Below are 12123 nucleotides of genomic sequence, written 5' to 3'. Positions count from 1 at the left end.
TGATATACCATACTTACTTTTAAAGAAACTGCATGTTAATGGTCAAAAAGTTTTGCTCAGAATTATGAATTTACTTTGGTTACAGGGGAAAATACCTCTATCATGGAAAACACAATGTGTAATACCTATTTTAAAACCAGACAAACCTCCTAATGAGGCCAATTCTTATAGACCGATTTCTCTATTGTCATGTATTGGTAAAGTTTTTGAGAATATGATAAAGACTAGACTTGATTGGTATGTTGAGGCAAACAACATATTGCCTCCATTTCAAAATGGCTTTCGACGGGGTAGAAGCTGTTCTGACAGCTTCATATCTCTTATATCGGATTTAAAATTAGCTAACTATAACAAGTCACATGCTGTTTGTATATTTTTAGATGTACAAGGAGCATTTGACAATGTTGATCCCGCAATACTTGTAAAAATTCTATCTAATATTAATATACCTGGGAAACTATGCAAGTGGATATTTAATTTTTTGGACAATAGAGAGCTATATGTAAAATTTAATAACATACTTCATGGACCACGACAAGTTTTCAAAGGCACAATGCAAGGAGCAACGCTGTCTCCTCTTCTGTATAACTTGTATACTAGTGATATTAACTCATTTGTAAATAGTTCTAATGTTAATATACTGCAATTTGCAGATGATCTTGTAATATATTCTATTAATTCAAATTTAGATGTAGCTAAAGCACATATTAATAATGCACTAAATGAACTCTATGTCTATTACAATAATTACTTACACTTAAAGATAAATCCTGACAAAAGCAAGTTACTAATATTGAGCAAGGACACAACAAATGTACATATTGTATATAATAATGAGATTATTAGAGAAGTCCCTTCTCATAAGTTTCTAGGTGTAGTCATAGATAATCATTTAAATTTTGACCTACATGCTAAGCACATAATTTCAAATTCTGTTAGAGGTTTAAATGTTATGAGATGTCTTGCTGGTATATCTTGGGGTGCTGACCCTCAAGTACTGTCCTTACTGTATAAAACCCTTGTCAGAAGTCACTTTGACTATAGTTTTCTTGTACATATGAATACTGTTCACATACATAAATTAGAAATAATTCAAAATAAGGCTATGCGAATAATATCAGGGGCAATGTGTTGAACCCCAATAAGAGCAATGGAAGTAGAGACTAAAACAATGCCTTTACCTGTCAGATGGGTGTTGTTAGCTTATAGATATTTAATTAAGATATATGCTAAAAATAATCAAAGTGTAATTAGAAGAATAAAGGGTCATCCCAGAATCCCCAAGTTAACAGCACTACTCTTACAGGTGGAAGCTAAGTTTTGTAATATATATAAAAATGAAATTTGGCCATGTTATGAAGATAGCTTTGATAGTAAACTTTTAAACATTACAGTATGCACAAAATCTATCAATAATAATACTGATTTTCTATGTTTCTTGTCACAAATTCCCGATTATTACAAATTATACACCGATGGTAGTAAAGCAGATTCCCATGTTCGAAGTGCAGTGTATGATCCTCAAACTAAATTTGTACAGAGCTTTAGGTTGCATGATGTATGTTCCATATTTACGGCTGAAGCATATGCTGTATTTGAAGCCCTGAAAGTTATAACCAGAGTGTCAGAATATAAACATTTCTTTATTTTCACTGATTCACTTAGCTTAATTTATGCATTACAGAATAATCAATTGCATTATAAAGATAATTTCATTTTGTACAAAATTAAAAATATCTTATCACTATTTAAAAATAATAATGTAAATATAAATTTTATGTGGATTCCATCCCATACTGGTATAACAGGGAATGAAGTTGCAGACAAAGCTGCTTATTTAGGTATTAACGAATTAGATGTAAGATGTAGTACTAGAATTCCACTATCTGATTGTCAAGCTTCTGTGAAAACTGATGTTGCTAAGATGTGGATAGATTTCTGGACCAAAGACAGAGAGATAAAAGGAAGATGGTACGCTAGTATTCAAACTGACTTACCTGGAAAGCCTTGGTATGAGAAGATTAAGACGGGAAGTCGTAGCTTTATTACCACCATCAATAGATTGCGGTTTGGTCACAACTGTGCACCAGCGCACTTAGCCAGATTTTCATTTATAGCCGATGGTACATGTCCTCACTGCCAGAATGGTAGCGTTGCAGATGTTGAACACCTTATATTTAAATGCCAAGTGTTTTCATTTGAAAGACTAATCCTTGCAAGTGAATTAAGTGAAGTGTTTAATAATAATGTCCCCCGCCGCCTCACCGACATTCTTAAAAACGTTGACAGTTACGTTCCGTTATACAAGTATATTAAAAACACAGTGTTGAAGATTTAAAGCAAATTTAAAGTGAAGTGTTTTAAGTTTTAACAAAAGTGCATTCTCTGACATACAACTCTTTAAATAATGTGTTTTGAACAAAACAAAGACTTGGCTTAAAGGACTCGCATCCAGGCCATAAATGTTAAAAAAAAAAAAAAAAATTGGGTATTGTAGCATTTGTAGCAAATTTGTAGCGCCACCTATTTTTTTTTTCTTTGTATGAAAAAAAAGTCACTGTTTCTAAACGATAAATATCCATTTTACGCTGCATAAAATTCAACGTTTTGTTTAATTTAATAACAAATTGTGAATTTAGAATTATATGTACCGACTTATCATGTAAATTTATTATTGTTCAGTTAAAATTCAATATGAATTTCCATAAAACACACAAAAAAACAATCATTTATCTATTCTAAAATATATCTGTACCTGTTGCCTCAACTTTGTAAATAGGAACGTTTACTAACGAATATGAACGTTTGAAATTATCATTGAAATTGTGATTAAATTGTTCAAATAAACAAAATGATTATATCAGATGGGATTAATCATACTAAATTACAGTCAATAATAGTTGGGGAACTGAAGAAAGCTGGATTAAAGCATAGGCTAAAGAAAATCATATTGAAAAATGTTAAGGTATAAGGTCGTTATCCAATAGCAATAGCAAGTAAATTAGTTTAGTTTTATTGAGTCACATATATTATTTACAGGATCACAAAACGGTATTCGGAGCTCCTTTGGCTAAAGTGCCATCGGGCAGTGTTATATGCTGTGGGAGTAATTTGTGTGTACCGCTAGTGGTTAACGAAATGTCAGCAGTTCTTCGTACTAACGCCCATATCGAGGGCCTATTTCGTAAAGCGGGGTCTCAAACGCGCCAAAAGGATATAAAAGTAAGCCATTAACTAAATTTTTACCTTATCGACTTTAGTAAATTGTGCATAACAATGAGAATTTTAAGGTTTCCAATTGTACATCCCTAAAGTATGTAATTGTTTATGACGTTCCAGCGGCTCTTAGATGCCGGTGGGTGTGTATCAGAAGGACATCATCCGGTTGATGTGGCGAGTGTACTGAAGCTCTACCTGCGATGTTTACCAGAACCACTGATCAGTGCAGAAGTACAAGACTTACTCCTACGCTGTAGGGTCACTGCTGGTGATGATGCCTTGAAACCGCTCCTGCACACATTGCTGCTGTTACCTGTATTACATGTTCACCTGCTGCATTACATTATGGAGGTATATTTTAACATTCCTCCTTCAAAAATTACCTTAAATTTTAAGTTAATTTTAGTACAGCCAGCTGCAAAAATATGTATCGAGAGAATTGTCTCATAAATATGGCACTACATTCTTATTACACTGGAATAAGATGCTATGGGACATATTATTGAGTAAGATGTGTACAGTCAGCATCAAAAGTGGCGGATGAAACAATGTGTCAAAAGTATCTGATATTCTGGACAACCTTTCCAAATATAGATAAATTTAGAGAATTCGCATTCAAAAATATATCTATTACAGTCTTTGTTGTTCTATATTAAAGACATCACTTTTTGTTAAGCTGTTACAGAATGATGCTGACTGTACACCCATATTTTTACACTTGACTGTACAGGGTGAAATATTTTTGAAGTTGAAGTTAATCGGTCAAAGCTAGATCAACTTCTTGTAAATAGCAGAGTAATTTTTTTAATTCTTCACATTAAGTTTTTTAATACAAATTCTCTATTCTGCAATTAATCCTTATAGTTCACTGTAGTGAATTTCAACCTTTATTATGAATCAACAGCCTAAAGAAAAGATGCTTTCCAGATAGGTTTTCATACATTAACCTGCCTGTTGCTATTTCTATTGCATGCACATAATTATATTGCTATCAAACTTTCACAGTGACATTGACAACCGGCATCATGGGCCGGACAGTAATATAACTATGCACATGCAATAGATATAGCAACAGTGTACGAAAATCTATCTGAAAAGCGTGTCTGCTTTAGACATGAGAATATTTTTTTTTGAGCTACCATCAGCTGCTTGTAACCCATTTTGATTTTTTCTTTACTTGGGCTCTACAAGCCCCTGCAATTCCCCTATAGGGGATTTGGGACACCCCAGCGGGATGTAACCTAGAGGTGGGAAAACACTATTGTTTCAGCTGCTCAACTACATTGCATCAAGGCATAAAGAGAACTTGATGGATTCTTCAAACCTGGCAATAGTGATGGCTCCTAGCATTATGCCTTTACCTGCTGCCTCATCTGCGCAGAGATTGGAACACCATGTTGCTTTAGTCAAGGTGAATATCATACTTCAATTTTATTACTATGGTACAGAAAGTGTCAGAAAGAAACCGTAACCTTTTTCCAGGCCCCAGCAATAAACAAGGTTTTCCTAAAAAAACCCAAATATATTCCAATTAGGCTTTGATGATTTTGAAGATGTCACTTTTCCCGAAATTGCAAGCTAAATTTCAATTTAAACCTTAAATCGGATTGCTGAAGTTGAAATTCTATTGGCGCGTATGTTGTCGATAAATTTGTACTATGCCTTATGCCTGAAAAAGGGTTAATAGGTAATTTGGTTATAGAACTTGTCCTCATTTTGTACTGATGCAGCTATTAATTAAGATCAATATGGGTAAGTGTGGCTGGTTCACATTCGGGCCTGATTACACACTTCCTTTTTGCATATACACTGGCAATAGCAAATGTATGAACTTGAATAAACAATAATAAATAAATAATGAAATCACTTTATTGCAGACATTACACAGTCCATATCATTAAAAAATATCTGATCTAATTTAGGTATCTGCCTCCTTCTAGGACACCAGGTATTTGAGCATGCGATCGTAACCAGTGCCGCAAAATGGGGCAGTCCGTCTTCTTATTAACCCTTTACCAGGCTAAGGGATATATACTTCCCACATGCGACTCTTCAAACATGTGTTCTATTTTCGATGAGTAAGACTGACATTCGATTGTCATTTTTAGGGTTCCGTAGTCAACTAGGAACCCTTATAGTTTCGCCATGTCCGTCTGTCTGTCTGTCCGAGGCTTTGCTCCGTGGTCGTTAGTGCTAGAAAGCTGAAATTTGGCATGGATATATAAATCAATAAAGCCGACAAAGTCGTACAATAAAATCTAAAAATTTTTTTTTTTTAGGGTACCTCCCCTACACGTAAAGTGGGGGTGAAATTTTTTTTTTGCTTCAACCCTACAGTGTGGGATATCGTTGGAAAAGTCTTTCAAAACTAATAGGGGTCTGCAACAAACATTTCTTGATAAAGTGAATATATTCGGAGATAATTGCTCCGAAAGAAAAAAAAAAAGTGTCCCCCCCCCCCTCTAACTTTTGAACCATAGGTCCAAAAAATACGAAAAAAATCTTGAAAATAGAGCTTAAGAAAGACATTAAATGAAAACTATAGCGGATATGATCAGTTTAGCTGTTTTTGAGTTATCGCAAAAAGTTTCCCCTTCATAGTAAAAAGACGTACACCCACAGTTCAGTTCATCCCTTGGTTAACAATCTACCATACTTTAAGCTCCAGTTTAGCTTATTGTGACGGAAGAGTAACTACGGAACCCTACTCTGAGCATGGCCCGACATGCTCTTGGCCGGTTTATTTAACTGTCAGCCTGGTAAAGGGTTAATTACCTTCTGGATGGTGTTGGACCTCCCCTGACGCACTGCAGTAACGTGGGAGCCCCACCAGCACCCTGAAGGCATTATTATATTGTACTCGAAGAGCATTGAAGGCCCCCTGCGTGTAGCAGACCCACAGGTTGCATGTGTATATAGTTTGGCAGAAGGCTTTGAAGAGTATCTTTACCTCAATGCTACATCGTGCGAATCTGCGAGCCAACATGTTGCAGCGGACTGCCATCGCCCTCCTTTCCCTCTATGTATAATCAATGTGTAAACAGACCTTAATGTGAAAGCCAGCCGCCAGCCAGCCACACTTAGTATACTTACCCAACAAACATTATACCGTCAGTTACAGGCTTCTTTAAAACTTTAATCTTTTGAACGGCGTTATAATAATCTCAGTTATAGCTTGGAACGTTATAGAGGAGTTAAGAAATAAATTCCACTCCAACAGTGGTTCTAGAGCTACAATGGATGATGTTATGCAGAATTGAGAGTAATAATAGTGTTAATTACAGCTACTGGAGTCAAGCTTTATAGCTTTAACCTGTTTGTAACACTTAAATCTTTACAACAGCGCCCGCTGACACTTACTGATGTTTATTGTTACTTAATGGTTACTGTGAAGTATCTTATATATCTTTAGGTGTTGTGATAACTTTAAGCTGCAGGCATGGGTTGCATAAAAGAGTTAGTCAAGTGTGTCGTAACACCAGATACTAAAAGCGTTGCATAACTCTCTTATGAAGTTTCAAGCTTTAACGTAAGTTTTGCTTATGCTAATTGTGTTAGCCGAGTACCTTTTTGAAGGCTTTCTACAGGCAATGGTGTAATGAACAGAGTTTGTCAAGAGTGTAGTAATACGAAAATTAAAGAAGATGCCAAAAGTTTGGATCATCTCATTTTTGCAGGTTTAAGCTGTAACGTTGATTTTACGAATGCACATTGTGTTAAGTAAGTGCATTTTAATGACATTCTAAAGGTAATGATGTGAGTTAACACAGTATAAGAACTCAAGGAATCCAAAAGGATACATGTCAATTTTAATATAAATTACGCGAATAAGTTATTAAAAGCATATTTTATAATATTATAACAAACCTAAAGAAAAATATATAGTGATTATTTATTATATTATAGTGATTATTTTTTTACTATCAGGTTTTGATTACTTTGTCAAAGAACCCTAATTCTATCAGGTTTAAAAATGCTTAGCTGTTGTATTGTCTTCTATATAGTTAAACGCTTTGTTTGAGTCTATTATTACACTCTTATGTATACTAAAGACTGCACAATACTCTCGACTAAAGATGCTGTATCTCAAAAAGTGTAAATGATGCGTTAAGGGAGAGCTAAAGCTGTAATAGCAAGTTCGCCATTGTTTTAGTAAAGTAACCTAAAAATGTACTTGTTTGATCAATATTTATGTACAAAATACTCCATTAATAATTTTTATTTTATCATTCTATCGATGCCACGTAACTTTACTTGCCAATGGCCGACAAAAAGAACAAGTTGCTGATAAAACTTTAAGGCGTCTATTTTATTAAGCATAAGTTTTACTTTAAATCTTTAATTAATCCGGAGCGCGTTAAAATTAAGATGGAAAACATGGTATACACTTACCGTAAAATCGCAGGCGCAGCACTTTTTCACTTTTCACACGATAAAACTTCTTCTTCCTAATAAAAACTTGCGAGCAGATCGCCATTAAATGTTGCTGTGATAAGTTTTATTTTCTTTGTATCATTTATTTTATAAGTTTGATCGTTTTGGATTTCTTTGAAGCTAATACATAAAAACAGTACAAAAAGAGTTCTCAAAAAGCGGTCACATATTTAATTGAGAATGTTTTAGATATCTAGTACGCGTTAAATCGTTAACCCACTCTCTCTTATAGGTTTAACAAGTTTAAAATTCTTAACTGAGGGTTGTCTCACACCTATTGTGTTAGCTAATGATTCTATGAGAACGTAGAACCGGCTAAAGTAATAGCTGAGGGTGAATTAACTCCCTTCTAAGTACTTCTAACCCTTAAGTAACACTGTTGTATAGGCTTCCTGACACCTTTACCTGTAAAAAGTGGGGCCTGATTCGTGGTTATAAGGGTGGTATAGAGTCCTCTACCAACCTACTACAGGTATTCTTAACACTCTTAATTCTCAAATGAGAGCATTATAACAGTGATATGTAGGCTATTTTGACGCTGTCATGTTAGTTGGGTACCCATATTATATTGACCTTACAGTTTTTCAAGTGAAGGGGTATAGAATCCTGCTGTCCTGTTGTTGTAAAATCAACAGTTCTGTTTTTTACCTAATCTCTCTTTATTTTCCTTTTCTAAATATCTTTTTTTATTTACAGATATTTATAGAAAATTCTCAACATATTGGTCTTTTGACTGATGACCTTATGTCACAGTTAGATGACGACACAGAAGCGCATTTAGCAAGAAGAAAGAAGAGACGAAGTGGGTCCCTTAATCGTAAGTTATTCGCACATGAATTTAAAAATTAACTCAATTTATAACAATGGTCTAAAATGTTTTCTGTTCAAGGCATGTTGAGTGGACTACGTAAGATGGTGTCCGGAGGAGTGAATACGCCAGCTACTGTGTGCGAGAATAGCAAGACTCCTATATTGAGCAAGTCGGCGTCCAAACGGAAGTTTGATAGCTATGAGGGACTTTCAGCTAAAACCATGTGAGCTTCCTTTATTATTGTATATTAAAATCACTGGAAATATTCGACAGTTTCGGTATATAACATTCTTATATCTGTTACAGAAAAGAGATAAAGAAGAATCTCCCTCAGAAAGAACTATCGTTTACTCCAATGAAAATGTAAGTAACAGCAATTGGTAATGAAAATAATGAAATACACACATAATCATCTATTATCAATGATAATACTGTCGAGGGAAACTTTTAAAGAAAGTTAACAAAATGGTTAGGTACTGGGTACTGGATAAATGTTTTTATAGCGTTAAGGCTTACTTGGATTATAAGGAACCGATGACATCATGATATATTTAATTGTAATAATTGATAAATTTTGACATTGTGGGTACCTATTTTTATTTAATTTATGATTGTTAAATTATTTTAATGTAAATATTTGTACGCTTGCTTGCATGCTGAATACAAGGATTCCTGGTTATTATTTTAAGACCAAATTGTACTGTATTCTTACAAATAAAGAATTATGAATTATATAATCACAAAATAATTTCTCATTCTACGTACTGTGGTCTGTGAGATACTACTTTATTACTTAATTAACTTGTTTGTTTATCAGGGGCATCACCGAAAGGAAGAGAATAAGGCTAAGTTTAATGGATGCAAGAAGCACCCCAATAATTAATTCTGATATGAAGAATTCCGAAACAAGTGCCAGCAGTGAAGACCTGCTCACTTCCTCTGAACGTTTGTTCAGTGCTCATGACACTATCGACCTTTCACCAGACCAGAAACCTGACAAAGACTATGTCAGAATATCTAAACAGGAATATGAAGAAATCAAAAGTCGAGTATCCGCCATAGAGAATAGGCTGTCTAGAGAATTCACTGATGTCATACCAAGAGTCGAGCCGTTTCAACAAGTACAGAGTGTCTACGAGCAAACTTTGGAGGAAGTAGCGATGCTTAGCTGCCCAACGTCAGATCATTTAGCGAGACGTTTAAGTAAGGAATTAAAAATACGGCCCAATGAACAGGCAAAGGTAATAAGATCTCCGAGCGCCCGGAAAATCGGCTCAATACGACGCCGGTCTAAAGAGAACATTCCAAAAATTGTTAGGCATAAGTCATGGAACGCGTCAGTAGCGTCACAAGCTAGTCAAAACGCAGATAGATTTTATCCTTACGTGGGACTGGTTCGTCGAGATCGTACCAGTACAGCCAAACCAGACTTAGCTATACCAAAGACACCAAAGTCTAATGAAAGCAATGCCTCACCATCAGACAAATCGCTCACTGATTCTAGTCAAAAGTATCAGTTGCGTAAACGAATCAGCCTCAACTCTGATTATAATTTAGATAAATCATTTAACAGAGGTACAACGCGTAGATCTCTGAACGTTACTATTAATAGCTGGGATGCAACAGCGTCAGACAACTCTACAAATAACACTCTGAATTCAACTGAAAAATCGAATACCTCAATGAATCAATCGGGCGTTTACCAAAATGTTACTATGCGAAATCTTAAAAAATTCACCAAGTCTAGTCCTTCGAATTCGCAACAGAAGTGGCGGAGTGCTGCAGCTTTCTTTATGGACAAGACAGGCGAGATGGACAGCACAGGTCTCTCTGGGAGGCCTTCGGTTAATAAACTGAGGAAACAGAATGCAGGTGCAGTATTGGCCAAGGCCAAACTCTTTGAATCTGGATCTGACAAGTCATCAGGACGGAGCGATAAAAGCTCGCATTCTGGCTTTGCTAGGAGACCTCGGGTTAATGTTAACCAATTGAATAAGCAGCCGAAGTTGATAGCTCATGTTAGACCAAAAGTTCAATCGAGTCTAACTGAAAGCTCTGCTCCTGGCATTCCTATTCAAACTCACCGAAATATAGATGTTCCTCCAAACGTGCCTCCGAAATCTCATCGCCAATATGGGATTCAAAGTAAAGATACAGTTGATACTTTTCATTTGAGTAGAAAGACTACACCCACTATTAGAAAAGTATCCCCACAACCTTTACCGGTAAAAACGACTCCTTTTATGACCCCTGCCTTAAGGAAGCCTCTCTGTACACCAAGAAGTTTAAGGACACCTACATGTTCAAGCGATCTCAAAAAAGCGAATACCCCACTCAAAGCGATTCACATATCGCCTAGAAGACGGTCTCCGCGTCAAAAACTGTTGCGAGCGTACACGCATCAAGCTAACTGATCAAAGTTTTACATTATTTTTATCAATTTAGTATTAATCAATCAATCGTCTTATTTTGCACGAAAGAAATTGTACTTAATAATCAAGATTATATATATATCCTAAGATTATTAAGTACAATTTATGATTAAATGAATCAAGTGGCCATGTGTACATAAATATACAAGTCTAAATAGATATTTGTTTCGATTGAGTGTTCTTGTTTCATTGATTTTTCCCCTCTGTGGTATTTTTGAACCGAGATCATCGCAACGGGTTCACAACTGTGTACTATGTCTTATACTCTGTATCTTTTCGGTATTTAAATAGAAGTACACAAACAATTTTCACCTCAGCAGCTCGAACAAGCCTACTTTCGTCACTCCAGGTAGTGTGGAAAGTGAGACTTTTCTCAATCCAGTGAGTGACAAAAGTACGAATTTCCTCACTCCAGGCCAGTAGCTTTTTAATTTAGTGAAGGCCATGAATACAGGAATAAAAACTTTACTTGATCTTGAATTTTTGTTCTCACTACCGAGGTGAAAAGTTGTATTTGTCACGCGAGAGCAAAGTTATTTTACATCTCGTGTTTTTGAGTCCCTCGCTATGCTCAAGATTCTAACTTAGAATCTTTCGCTTACTCGGGACTCAAAATCAACACTCGCAAGAAAAACTAACTTTCCTCTCTTGTTGCACAAATAACTATTATTTCAACATTTATTCGTTAACCAACCAAATACAAAACCGCCTGGATCTGTCACTGAAAGACCTAACTTCAACCTACATTATTTGATCATGTAATATCTTCATCTACCCTAAATTTTGTTTACTTTTATTTATATCCCAAATACAGAACCCTCGTTTATTGTGTTTCGGCTTGGGTGCATAAAGTTTATGTCGACGGAATAATAAGAACTCTCCTTTATATAACAATACTCTTTAGAACACTCAAGGGTGCATTTCAATGCTTCTCAATCAGGCCAGTCATAGACATACGTACAGTCAGCAAAAGCAGTAGCAAAGTAGTAGTCAAACTCGATGGGTATGCTGACAGCATCGTATCCACATCGAGTTAGAAAAAAAGCGGCCAAGGGCGAGTCGGATTCGCCCATGAAGGGTTCCGTACCATTTATGACGTATGCAAATTTCATCTTCTTGAGTGTGCATAGTGACTTTTGCCGTAACTCCGGTTCTCGGTGGATTTTTTTTACAAAAACTGAAAAAGTCCTAAAATTGAATGGATTTTCATGTACTTCATACAATGAT

At 35.5% G+C, this 12123-nt stretch overlaps 1 protein-coding gene across 2 annotated transcripts; it reads left to right on the top strand.

Moving 5' to 3' along the window:
• The first annotated feature begins 2794 nt into the window (after nt 1–2794).
• On the top strand, nt 2795–11071 carry LOC133528709 (uncharacterized). Of its 2 annotated transcripts, none has more exons than XM_061866182.1 (8): nt 2795–2965; nt 3040–3222; nt 3340–3570; nt 4490–4630; nt 8350–8455; nt 8543–8687; nt 8771–8827; nt 9282–11071. In XM_061866182.1, exons 1-8 carry the CDS (start codon nt 2852–2854, stop codon nt 10876–10878), a joined length of 2574 nt encoding a protein of 857 aa, XP_061722166.1. In that variant the 5' UTR covers nt 2795–2851; the 3' UTR covers nt 10879–11071. The 2 variants fall into 2 exon arrangements, with proteins under 2 accessions (XP_061722166.1, XP_061722165.1); XM_061866181.1 differs by having other exon boundaries at nt 8350–8470.
• The last annotated feature ends 1052 nt before the right edge of the window (nt 11072–12123 follow it).

This window comes from Cydia pomonella, chromosome 19 (genome assembly GCF_033807575.1).
Source record: "Cydia pomonella isolate Wapato2018A chromosome 19, ilCydPomo1, whole genome shotgun sequence".
Taxonomy (NCBI): domain Eukaryota; kingdom Metazoa; phylum Arthropoda; class Insecta; order Lepidoptera; family Tortricidae; genus Cydia; species Cydia pomonella.
This window is presented reverse-complemented; position numbering and strand designations above follow the sequence as displayed.